General features: G+C 38.7%; 1 protein-coding gene across 2 annotated transcripts in view; it reads right to left on the reverse strand.

Moving 5' to 3' along the window:
* Positions 1–13,925, reverse strand: part of LOC145350898 (rho guanine nucleotide exchange factor TIAM2-like) — a 345,497-nt gene that overhangs the window by 190,763 nt on the left and 140,809 nt on the right. For both annotated transcript variants that reach the window (XM_080200337.1, XM_080200338.1), the window contains 2 exons: positions 8,772–9,207; positions 1,387–1,559 (listed from right to left, as the gene is read on the reverse strand). In XM_080200337.1, the coding sequence (XP_080056463.1) occupies positions 1,387–1,559; positions 8,772–9,207 (609 nt within the window). The remainder of the gene's footprint in view (positions 1–1,386; positions 1,560–8,771; positions 9,208–13,925) is intronic.

The following is a 13,925-nucleotide window of genomic DNA, read 5'->3' on the forward strand; positions in this document are numbered from 1 at the left end:
ATGGAACGCGCTACCAAGTAGGGTGGTGGAGGCAGGCATGTTGGACTTGTTTAAGGTTTACTTAGATAGACACATGAGCAAAACAAGGATGGAGGGTTATAGTAGGGGGTATTAAATAGGGTCAGAGCCTCGGGAGACACCGGAAATGCAGACTTATATGTTAACGTTTTTGTCTTTTTATTCCGCAGGTAGAGGTCCACCTTGTTGTCAAACAAGGGGCATGCACACGGTGGGTCATGCGTGGGCTGCTCTTGGAGGTTCCGGGAGTGGCCTAGTACTTCGTGTCGGTGTGTGTGCTTGATCCTGGACCGGTAGATGGGCGCCGCAACAGCTCAGTGACTAGCACTGCTAGCTGTGCAGATACATGGATTTGGGCCTGTGTCTGTGGGAGTTTGCGCATTCTCCCTGTGGTTACATGGGTTTCCTCCGGGTGCTCCGGTTTCCTCCCACACCCCAAAGATGTGCTCTTAGGCTAATTGGTTTACCAAATTGACACTATTTTCCCCTGAATCTGGCTAAGTTAGGGGTTCCACTCGCATACATGCAGGGCAGGGTAGGTGTAGGAGGATGCGGCGGCGCAGGCTCGTTGGGCCGAAGGGCCTGTTTCCCGTGCTGGGTTGTTCTTTGTTTGTTTTTTATCTACCTGCCAACCAGCCGTCAGAGATATAAATGTCACATGGCATTAATTCATTTGATATTCACTGGCATTTAATGTTGAAGATTTTTGAGAACAGAATAACACCAAGTGCAGAAATACTTAAAAGTTCAAGTGATAAACTCCACAGGGAAACAAAATGACTTTAAGAATTGGAATTTATGAAGAACATGTTTTTTTCTTAAAGTGTTTAACTTAAAGCCAGCTTTCCCTTTTTTTGATACGGATCTCAGACTAATACTCATGTATCACTCTTACAAATCATTTGACTTGCATTACAACTATAAACATATTGAGATTTATTGCACACATCCAGTTATTTGTTTTACAGCTACAGCAATCTGAAATTTAGGAAAACAAAATTCCGAAAACAGATTGCCAAAAAATTTGGAAGTATCAAAGCACTATATTCAGAGAACAAAGCTTTCTACTTGGCCTCCCAAGGTTTTGTTTGTAAGTATCCTAAACAAAGCTATTCATATTAGCCAGTTGTGATCACTTGTAATTTCTCCCTTACTAATTGATTCATGGAATCATCCATTCCATCTATAAAGGATCGAAGGATGTATTTTACATTAAAGATGCCACGTAAATAAGTTGTTGCTAATATATGCATTTTCATTTACTTTAATCTTTTTGTTTTTCATTCACCCTGTAATTGTTTGCAGTAGTTCTTCCCTGCCTTACAGGTGCCCCTGTTGTAGTTATATGACAAATAAATCAAGAAAAACCTGGAATAAGACGACATCCCCAAAGGCATTACTAAGACAGAACACATTTTCTTTCTTTGGATGTTCCGGTACAGGCTGCACTATACTATCTTCGGCAAACAGGGCATATCTAGGAACACTGTTCTGATCCATGAAGTTTTTCCCACTGGTCTCATAAAATAGCAAGGTACAACCTTTAAAAAAAAGAAAAAACAAGCATTGTGTGTTATTTGACATGGAACCTGTACAAATATGGTGGACAAACCAACAACAGAAGAATGCATTGATGTAAATAAACCTACTGAACATTCCCTGCTGTCACTTAGATGCAAATAATTTAATATATTAAAAAGTTCCAGGTACCAGTTTGCTTCAAACTTATTCTTGTATACAAGCTCATTAACCAAAGCTCAATAATTGATGCTTACATTTAAATGGCAATTGCATTGGTGTCATTAAGTAATATGGAAATATCTTTGGTCTTTTTTAAAACATTGACCAAAATAGCAAATAAGCAATTTGGGCTCATATGACCATGAAAAGTGCTATATAAAAACAAATTATTTCTTCCTTCAACTGGTGCAGAAGATCCTGTTTTCATCCAGATTTGTTTGCCAATGCAATTCTGTCATTAGTTAGCATGTCAAATTTGGATCCCTTCTAGATCATGTAATTGCAATGGAATCCAATTAAATCTCACACTGGCAAGTTTTTGGCCAGGTGGGCTGTTTATATAAATAATCACATAGCAGATTTAGAGGTCTAGTTTGCTCTCAAGTGGGCATTCAATTTGGTATAATTAATAGATAAATTCATCAGAGAGCTAAGAGTTTCTGCCTAATCTAGTAGATTTTTTTAGGTCACTAACAGGATATAGGATATTATCCCATATGATCTTCCAGAAGGCATTCAATAAGGTTTCATACAAGACATGATCAGCAAATATCAGAGTGCACAAAATAAGAAATAGCCTTTAATTTGGGTTGGAAATGTGTTGGAAGATAGAAAATATAAGTGGAGGGGAGGCAGAGGATAGGTACTCTGATTGGAAAGATATCTTGTGGTGCATTAGGTAGCGTTCTTGCGTCTGAATCAGAAGTTCCAGGTTCAAGTTCCTCTCCAGAACTTGATAACTAGAGAAGGTGCATTCATAATGTGGCCAAACAGGTTGATTATTGGAAATGCAACCTGTATGGTTATGCTGCACACACACCAACAATTGAAAGGTGCAAACTTCCACAATCCCTATAGCAGGCAGCAAGAACGGAAATGATGTAGGGTAGTGTCCCTCAAGCTATATCCACTAGCAACAGGCCAGTGACCCGTTCCACAGAAACTAGTTTTGCCTGTCTCACGCATCCTAGACTCAGGAACAGAATCTAGAAGATGACGGGTTATTGGTGAGAGTCATATTTCCCAGGTATCTGTTTCAGCAACTCATATTTTGAATAACAAGAACAGAAAATGCTGGAATATCTCAGCAGGTCTGGCAGTATCTGTGGAGAGAGAATAGAGACAACGCTTTGACTCAGATTCCAGCATCCGCAATGTCTTGTCTTTATTTTTAGAGTATATTGTTTTCAATAAAGGAATATAGATTTATATATCTAATGTTGCAGATGACACAAAGTTAAGGAGGTGGGGAGGGGAGAGAAAGTAGTGCAGATGGGAGCAGTAAGTTCTAAAGGAATAAAGACAGAGTGGGCAAAGCAGACAGATCAACGAAGTTAAATAATCCATTTTAGACTGAAGGAGGATGAATCAAAGCATTTTTGAAATGGTAAGAAACTAGGGACTTTGGAGAAGAAAGGTTGGGATTCTAGAATTCACTGCCTGAAAGGATGGCAGAGGTTGAAATCCTCATTGCATTTGAAACACATTGGACTGAGTTAAGGTTACAGATCAAGAACTGGAAATGTTAACCGATATTCTCCAAAGTCTGAGATTGAGAGGCGATCTCTTCAAGGTGTTCAAAATGTTATTGGAATTTGTTAGGATAATTACAGGAATTAAAGGAAGTCAAAACGTGTGAAAAACAGAGTGCACAAGAAAGTCCTGCAAAGAAAAGACAAGCCAGTATTTAAAAACCCTATGCCTAAACGAACGCAGTATTCAGAATAAGGTCAATGAGTTGACGGTACAGAGACAAACAGCTATGATCTGATGGGGATTATTGAAACATGGGACTGGGAGTTGAATGTCCAAAAGGTGCACAGTATTCTGAAAGGATAGACAGGATGGAACAGGAGGTGGAGATGTTTTATTGGTTAAAGATAACATCAAGGCTGTATTAAGAAATGACATTGGCACTAAGGGCCAACATGTTGAATTGATCTGGACAGAATTAAAAAACAAAGGAAAAAACATCTTGGTAGGAATAATTTACAGGCCCCCAAGTAATACTTCCAAAGTGCAGCATAACATAAACCAAGAAATAATGAAGGCCTGTGAGAAGGGCGCACAGTAATCATGGGCAATTTAAACGTGCACATTGACTGGATTAATGAAATTGGCAAAAGGTAGCCTCGAGGGAGATTTCATAGAGCATGTGAGGAATTGTTTCTCAGAGCAACATGTTATGGAACTAACCAGGGAGCAGGCTATTTTAGATTTAATATTATGCTACGAAGAAAGGTTGATAGTTTTGCTGCTAAAGATCCTCTTGGAAAAAGTGATCATAACATGCTACAATTTTAGATTCACTTTGCACAATAGAAGACAGAGTGCTATACTAGAATTTTAGCATTGGGCAGAGGTAATTATACAGGCCTAAGGAAAGAGTTCTCCAAAGTAAACTGGGCACAAATAATTGAGGGCAAGACAGTTGAGGAACATTGGCAGATATTCAGAGAGAGAAACTGAATACCTCTCAATTAAAGTATATTCCTGAGAGCAAGAGGAATTGTAAAAGGAAGAAAAATGTTCTATGGCTAGACAAGGAAGTCAAAAAGGACAAAGGCAAAAACTGAGGCATATCAAATTGCAAAAGCTGTTGGTAAGCTGGAGGATTGGGAGAACTTTAAGGTTCAGCAAAAGGCAACTAAAAATAAAATCAAAGAAACCAAGTAAATTATGAAAGAAACTAATAGAAAGCACAAACACAGATACCAAAAGCTTCTGTAAGTATATAAAGAGGAAGAGAATAGCTCACGTAAATGTTGGCCCTCTAGAGGACAATACTGGTGAGGTATTAATGGGGAACACAGAGATAGTGCAGGCACTAAACCAATATTTTACTTTTGCCTTCACGATAGAGAATAATGAAGTTTTCCAAAAACTGTCATTAATGCAGAGGAACTTAGTGCAATAACCATTCTAGGGAGAAAGTATTGAATAAACTAATGGGTTTAAAAACAGATAAGTCTCCAGGACCTGATGCCCTACACCCAAGGGTATTAAAAGAGGTAGCAGCAGAGATAGTGGTTGCATTGATATTTCAAAATTCCTTGGATTCTGGTAAGGTCTTGATGGATTGGAAACACACTAATGTGACACCCTTATTCAAAGAGAGGGGCAATAAAAGGAAACTATAGGCCGGTTAGCTTGACCTCTGTGGTGGGCAAGTTGCTGGAGTCAATGATTAAGGAGGAGATGACTGAGCATTTGGAAAGGCAAAAGTTCAATCTACTGTTGTCAGCACAGTTTTATGAAGGGCAAGTCATACTTGACAAACTTGCTGGAGTTCTTGGAGGACATAATCAGCAAGTTGAATAGTGGGGAACCTGTGGATGTGGTATATCTAAACTTCCAGAGGTGTTTGACAAGGTTCCACATAAAAGACTGATCCAAAAGCTGAGATTGCATGTGATTGGGGGTAGAGCGCTAGATTGGATTGAGGATTGGCTGACTGACAGAAAGCAGAGGGCTGGCACAAGCGGGTCCTTCTCTGGCTGGTGAAAATGTAACTAGCGGGATGCTGCAGGGTCAGTCCTCGGACTTCAACTGTTTACAATCTATATAAATGATCTGCAAGCAGGGAGAGTGAAACATAGCAAAATTTGTGGATACTAAAGTAGGCAGTGAAGAGGATATAAAGATTTTACAGATGGATATAGATAGGTTAGGAAAATGGGCCAAAATTTGGCAGATGGAGTTTAATGCAGATAAGTGAGAAGTATCCATTTTGGCAAAAAACATAGAAAGGCAAATTATTACCTAAATGGAAAACAGATTGAAATGTGACTGAGCAGAGTGATCTGGGTGTCTATATTCATGAATCCTTAAAGTCGGTATGCAGGTGCAGCATGTAATGAAAAAGGCAAATAGGATGTTGCCATTTATTGTAAAAGGACTGGGGTATAAAAGTAGCGAAGTGTTATTGCAATTGTATAGGGTTGTGGTGGGACCACGTCTGGGAGTACTGTGTCTAGTTTTTATCTCCTTATTTGACAAAGGATGTGGTAGCATTGGAGGCAGTTCAAAGGAGGGTCATTAGATTGATTCTGGAGATGAAGGGATAAGGCATAAGGAAAGATTAAACATTTTGAACTTGTATTGACTGAAGTTTAGAAGAGTGAGAGGAAATCTAATCGAGGTATATAACATTTTAAAAGGGATTCATAATGTAGACAAATGGGCAACCTTGAACAAGAGGTTACAGGTACAGGTTGAGCAGCAGTAGATTTAAAACTGAAATGAGGAGGAAGTGTTTCTTGCAGAGGGTGCTCAATTTGTGGAACTTGCTATCCCATAGCACACTGAAATCTGAATCATTAAATGGTTCCAAGAGGGAGGTAGATACATTCCTAATAAAAAGGGGGTAAGAGGATCTACAGAATAGATGAGGAGGTGGATTTAAGACCAGAGAGAGATCAGCCATGATCTGATTGAATGGCAGAGTAGGCTCAAAGGGCTGAATTTGCCTACTTCTGCTCCGAATTCCTATGTTCCTACGTTACAGAGAAACTACATCCTCTCATGGGGCAAAATCAAGAATGGGAGAAATAGATTTAAAATTCCAGCTAAAGAATTCAGGAATTAGATCAAAGCATTTTTAGCAGAGATCTGGAACATACTTGTCCAAAAGGCATGGATGTTCGTACAACTGGCGCTTTCATTATGGGGATTTTTGTCAACTTCATATCTCGGGGTGATCCAATTAAGTGAGCGAGGCGACTGGATGGAATAAATTATCTTTTCTATTTAGAAATCTTAATCAGATACTGACCTCTTACTTTTCACCTTATAAACTAAGGAACAAAATTAAGGTTTGAAAGCCGCATCAGGCTCAAGTAAGTTGACACTGCTGATGGCAATACTGTTACCCAGAAGACTAGGCAGTGCCTAGAAAAATATACCAATGGACAAGTTTCTGGCACCAGTCACAAATTCAGCTCATTAACTAAAAAAATTATCAATACAAAATGCAATGAAAGTTTTAACAACTTTAGAAACTGCCTTCAAATAGGAAACAGATCATAAATCTGCCTATTTGATGAAGCAGGTTACAGAATATATTTTTATTAAGCTATCTTGAACAGTTTACCTGCAGAGTTTTTAAAGTAGTGTTTGAATATTTAAAGCATCCTTTGCATCAAACATAGGCAGAGTGGTTTTAAATAGAAATTTTAACTCTCACATAGTTTGGGATTGGCAGACGAGCTCATACCAGAAAGGTAGGGTTTATAATTAATGATTGGGCACTGCATATCTTGAAATGTTTCAACTCAGCAGATTTATCAAAGGGTGGGACGTACCCAATGAATCTGATCCCATTTTTGAAGAGCTAAGTAGTGGACTGAGGGATATTTACATATTATTTGCCTGGGCCTCTAAAAGGCATTTGATAAAATTCCTTATACAAGACAGACAACTAAAGCTGAAGCTCACAGAATTGAAGGGTAATTATTGATCTGGTAAGGAAATCAGTTGAGCAGCAGGAGACAGAGTGGGGATAATGGATTGGTAACCAGTGGTGTCCCACAAGGATCTGTGCTGCGACCTTGGTGATTCACTGTATCAACCATTTAAATTAAAATAGACAGAGTTACACCACTAAGTTTGCCGATGACACATACGCTAAGCAGTAGTGATGATAGAAGCACCAAGTTAAAAGATATTAATAGATGAAATCAGTAAGCAAAACCATGGCAAATTAATTTCAATTTGGCAAAAGTAAGGTAATCTATTTTGGACCTAGAAAGGATAGAACAGAGCATTTTCTAAACAGTAAGAAGTTAGAGACAGCAAAGATACAAGGATATGTTTTTGGAAGGGGGGGGTAGAAATGTGAGGAAGTCCAGATACACAGATCATTAAGATATCACAAACAGGTAAAGAAAATAATTTAAAAGGCTAATGAAATGTTGGCCTTTATATTCAAAGAACTGGTATGCAAGGGGGTAGAAATTATACTACATCTATAGCCCTGGGTTAGAGTACATCTGGATTACAGTGAGAGATTCTAAGCAACGCATTTGTAAAGGATAAAGTGGTCTTGGAGGGAAAGCAGTCTACATTTATCACAATGGCATGTAGATTCAAACTGGCCATTTTATTAGGACCAATTATCAGACGTCATCCAGAACTTTAATCCAAAACAGGTTTAAGCACTAGTGCGTGCGTGCGTGCACTGTGTAGATAACCACAGGCTTTGCCAGGCACCATAGTGAACTGTTTAAAACAGGTCCACCTCACTTTTATGGGACTTGTCCCAGTTACAGCAAAAAAAAAGTTTCAGCAGTATCATAGATATCTGAACTCTCAGCTAAGCCTTATTATGCATTTTTGGCTGTGAGTCCAGACATTCATTAGACTGTTGAAACAGCTGAACACCACTGATGTCAATTGCCCAATGTTTATTTACACAAGGTTAAGGGTGCTTGCAGTTTCTGCCATTAGTACTTTAAATTGGGTCAGGATGATTGACACATTTGCTTGTAGTAAAAAGAGTATTTTTAAGAAAGTAAAAAATTATTAATGAGTGAAAGATTGGTTTTGTTTGAAGCGTTTTTATACATATGTCACTATAGGGCTAATTGGTTTTATAGAGTATGGTGGATGAACAGGCATGGAGGTGTATAGCTTACAGGGGATTTAGAGGGGTCTTGGGTTGTGTGGAGAGACGTATCATGGCATGGAGGTTCATGAGGGCAACCTTCTGAACTTCGTTTTCAAAGAATTCTCTCGAAGATTATGGTTCATAACTTCTCTGAGGTGCTCTGAACACGACTCTTTGGAAATCTGGTCTGAATATGGCATGCATTATCCTATAATGGGGCTGGCCCGTTCGGGAATATAGGATGGGGGCTCATGATCTGAACCAGTCCAAATCCTTAAAGACACTCTTAAAAATGGTGTAGGGAATCAAGCAAGCAGGACGCACTTGCCATTTTTAAAGGTCTCTCAAGTCATCCCTACTGCCAAAAATCCAGGCCCACATATTAAATCTGATTTATACTAATTACCTTTAAGAGAAACCCAATATTGTTTCCATTTTCTGCGAGGTGCAAGTTCCAACTTCCTCTCTTTTTGATGTGTAACAAGGGGTTTAAAAGACAACCAGCCAGCCTTTCGCACAAACCCCTGTTCTTTTTCATACAATAGATCCAGTTGTTCTAAAGAACTGAAAGAATCACTGCTGGTTTCCTCACTTCCTGTAGACTGGTCTGCATTTTCCACAGGTATATGACCCATTTCCAACTCTCGCATGAAGTTCTCATAAATGCTCTGTCTCAAGACATCATTGCCAACTGCATTGGTAGAGTTACTTCTGGGTGGCAATGTATAGCTGGAGCCAGGTGACCACAATAAACTTGATACTTGGGAAGGAGAGCTGGTGTCTGCAGTCACGCCATCAATTCCACTGTCACAATATTCATTTATATCCTTGGATTTAGAGTCCTGCAAGATTGATAGGATTTTTATTTGATTGCTGAAACACATTTTAGGAGGTTAAACAGAAAATTTGCAAATGTTTGATAAGAACTTCTATAACATACCCATCTTACCACATATTAATCATAACCAAACATTTGTTGAGTATTATCTTTACATTGAGAACTACACAACTGCAATGCACAGACACAATCTTCAACTGCCTTATCTGGAGAAAGTGAGGGAAAGCAGAACAGAAGGAACACAGCACAAATGATGACCAGGTTTTAAAAGTCAAAGCAAATACAAATATTTAAAGAATGATGAGCTATTTTTAGCAACAGAAAGTTGTCATTACATCTTGACCAGATTTATTATCCATTGCAAAGCAATATAAGAAGACCAAAAGATATAGGAGCAGAATTAGACTATTTGGCCCATCGAGTCTGCTCTGTCATTCAACCGTGACTGGTAAGTTTCTCAATCCCATTTTCCCACCTTTTCCCTGTAATCTTTGATCCCTTTACCAATCAAGAACCTATCTACCTGTCTGAAATACATATCTAATCTAAGAATTAGAGTACCAAAGGAGGCCATTCAGCTCATGATCCTCAGAAGAACAATTCAATTAGTCTTCCTCACAGCCCAGCAAGAATATATCCATATCTTTTTAAAGTTGCGATTCAATTTGCTTCCACCACCCTATCAGGCATTGAATTTCAGGCCAAGACCTTCCAAAAATTATCATTCCCCCAGGTTCTTTTTATCAATTGTCTTAAATAGGTTCCCAAAGTTAGCAACCTTTCAGTGGGAAGGTTTCTCCTTATTAACGGCATAAAAAGCTTGCTAAATTTTGAACATTTCTGCTTAACATTTGCTGCTTCAAGAAGAATAATCCCAGCTTCCCGAGGTTCTCCACATACTGAAGTTTTCATCCCTGGTAATATCATAATAAAACTGTTCTGCACACTCTCCAATGTCTTTGCATCTTTCCTCAAGTGTGGTATCCAGAATTGGATAGAAAAATCCAGCTGAGGTATTAATTAGTGATTTTAAAAAGTTAAGAATGCTTCATTGCTCTTATACTACTATGGACAGAATTTGCTATCCTCTCAAGACAGTGGGATCTTCTGGCCCATCGTTGTGAATGAAGATTCCAATGGCTTGCTGGCTCTGCAATGGGGGAGCTAGAAAATTCCAGCGTATGGCCCTCCAAACAAAGATCCCAATCCCATATGCTACTGAAACAACCTTGAACGTGTACACCTACATGTCTCTGTATTCTGCAGTCCATTTAAAAATGTACCCTTTGGTTTATATTGCCTCTTCCAACTGGTTTCTATAACATTAATCAATTATTTCTTAAAATACCAAGAGTTTGATATTTGTCCTCTTCTACAAAAGGAAATCAAAGATCTTCAATGGATAAGGCAGGCAGACAGGCACCATTAGGCATGTGAGAGTAGTTCAGTGTGAGTTGTGCTCACATAGTCTCTCATTCACTGAGAAGCTGCATCCTACCAATCTGCGCCACAGAATGTCGGCAAATCAATGGATCATCATCTGAATAACGCTTTTCCTTTTGCGTAAAGTTAATTCCAGACACTTTCATTGCAACCATTCCCAATACAATTTTTCTTTTTGGGCTACAAGAAACAATTATCAAATACTTAGAATTAATCGATTTACATTAAGATTATTTGAAAACATAATAATGTGATTTGCAGTAATACAGAAGCAAAATATTTCTGAAGTTAACACAAAAAATGCTGAAAATACTCCACTGGTCAGGCAGCATCTGTGAAGAAAAAAAAGTTAACAGGCTTCTTGTGTTTGCAGTCATGCTGAGGCCAGAAACAGACAAGGATGAAAAAATCAGGGAGGTCAACATGAGGTCCCTTGGCTCTATCTGGCCCTTGGGGAGGTTGGGGGCTGGGAGCAGAGATGACACGGGTACTTGGTCACAATATGGCCCAGCTTGTTAAGAGTCTTATTTTTATTGTTTAAGTTGGATGTGAGTATTGCTAGCAAGTCCAGTATTTGTTGTCCATTCCGAATTGCCCTTGAAAAGTGAATCAGCCACCTTTCTGAATCGCTGCAGTCCATGTCTCCCTCTGCTGAATGTGGAACTCTTGATAAAATAACTTGTATTCAAGTGAGTTCAATCAGAATTCTGTTTTTTTTAATCAATTGAGATTTACAATCACGAGATCTACAACAATGTGCAAGGCATAGTGTATGTTAAGCAAACAGTCCCTTATTTGCATGTATTTGATCAGCTTCTGTGTTTCACCAAACAAAAAATAATCAGAAACACGAGGAGTAACACATTAACATCACTTAGCCTCTTTGTCTATTTTTGTCCGAAAGTGCTAAGTAATGTTACTAAGGCTGCTGTGAGCAATTCAAAATATAGTGTTCATGTTTGGCATATTTTTTGACACAGTCCCAGAGTAAAGACTGAACTAACTTCAAGCAGTGAAGCCTTGCAGTGCTTTGTACCTAGGAATGATTCAGGTTGCCCAGCTCAACTGCTGCCAATAGTCGCTTCTATGCTGACTATGGTGCAATAAGCGAGGTGCCATGGTGGATATACGTGCATACTTCCACGTGACAATATAGTTTCTAAATTATTTTGGAATAATAGAATATAATATTACTCCATGTTTACTCTTAGATTTTTTTCAGAAACAACATCCATCTGGCGACATCGGATGTTCTGAAATGCAAAAGGCAACAGGAGGCATTTGCTACCTTTTAAAACGGGGACATCTGTGGTCGGCTTAAATATGGGACTGTCCTACTAAAAACAGAACTCATGGTCCACGTGGAGATAAGGAGTTTCAGGGTTCTAAACCAAGGACAAAGTAGACCGGGAGCAGCTTCTTGTGGGAAAATCTAAACACAGCAGTGGGGGAAGGGGATGTTCAAAAAGAAAATTGGGAGAATACAGGCCCAACATGTTTCTTTTAGGGTGAAACTTCGAAGCAAAAAGCCCAGAGAACCCTGAATGCCTAGGGATATTCAGGACTAGATAGGAAAGGATCAACAGAGGCCTTAATGGAGTTTAGGAAGTGCAGGGGGAACCAAGGAAGTATTGGCCAGAGACTATAAAGAGGCAGCTAAAGTCTGCAAACTCCACTCAAACTGCAGTAACCTGCACTTGAAGCTGGCCTGAACTGGTTAAACTTAGTTCTATAAAAAGGACAAAGGAAATGTTATAAGGCACAAGCCCTTATTTAGCCAGAGGGCAATGAGGTAATCCTACCTAGGACGCTGGGCTGGGACCAGCGAGGGAAAAATACAAAATAACTGAGGAAGTTTGAACCAACAAAGAAAAGGCAGCATAACTCGGACAAGATAAGAACGAAGACTCCTGGACCAGCTGCAGCGAAACCTGGAGACTAATCACGCAGAAGAGGAAAAGCCTATACCAGAAGATGTGGAAATGGCATCCAGAGGGAAGACAGACAAATGGCCAGCGTAGCTCTTTTTCTTGAGTAATATCTCCCATGTTCTGTGATCACTCAGGAATTGTCATGGAAACCAACGAGAATGTGTTTTAGACGACAAAGTTTTCATATAAACTGCATGATTTATGTTGTACACTGCCTAACATTGATAAGTAATAAAGCGAATTACTAATAGAGAAAGGGTTCCTTCCCCTTGTATCAAGCTCATAATCATTGCCGGTTATATGGACAACAAAAGCAATTACAATAGCATAGAGGAAGCACGAAAAAGAGTTGGTGGGTAGAATTTGGAGAATCCCAAGATTGTCCACAAGTATGTTAAGGGAAAGAGGATAACCAGGGAAACAGTAAGGAGCATTAGTTCCTAACTAAGCATAGCAAGAGTCAAAAAAAAATCGATCTTTGACGACACTACAAAATAGGAAAGATCAATTTTACACCATTCATTTATTATTATACCACAGTATGGAACATTTACCCACAGTGCTCTATATTTGAGAAGTTTATAATGTCAATATTTGGGCTAGAAGTTGAAGCTGGTTTTACTGCAGCAGCTTACTTAAAATTTAAGATCATCGTAGAATAAAAATCTCAAATAGGAGGAAAACTTAAAATCACAATTGAGCCATCATTTTTCAGTTTTGACCATGAATCCGATAACCTTTTTCAAAACTTAGCACTCCAGGCATGCTATTAAAATGGACGCAGTAAGATGACTTACTTAACTTAATATGTAGTATTTCCTCACTATTGCAAGTGATGCGATTTGATTCTTGCAACAAGTAAAAATTATTCAGAAAAATGGCAAAGTCAATGCTTCCAGATGTATGCAATTCTTTTCCTTAAATATTATTTTGTTTTCATTATTGAGCTCCTAACAAATGTACACATATTCTCTGGTTCACCTGAATTGAATTCTGATTATTAGATTTAAACATGTCTGGAGGCGACTGTAGTAGTTGAACAATCAATAAACCTAGTTAGGTATTGAAGTAATGCTCTAGGTGCTTAGTGTTCTACAAATTGCAATATTGTAATTTGTGCTTTATTGGACAACAGTGGTCCTTAAAACCCAGCGCACAGGTCCAACCCAGAGATTTTAAACCACTTTCAACATGTGGAAATTGAAATCTACCAAGGTCTTTTACCAATAGGTATGAGAACAGACAGTGGACAGGCATTTGCAGGTATTTGAAGAATTAATAGGTGAAATCCAGAAGTTGTTTATTACTTTTTGGCACAAGAATCATAAAGGAATTATGGCCAAACCAT

The sequence above is a fragment of the Carcharhinus amblyrhynchos genome, chromosome 12, assembly GCF_965287045.1.
Source record: "Carcharhinus amblyrhynchos chromosome 12, sCarAmb.v2.hapA, whole genome shotgun sequence".
Taxonomy (NCBI): domain Eukaryota; kingdom Metazoa; phylum Chordata; class Chondrichthyes; order Carcharhiniformes; family Carcharhinidae; genus Carcharhinus; species Carcharhinus amblyrhynchos.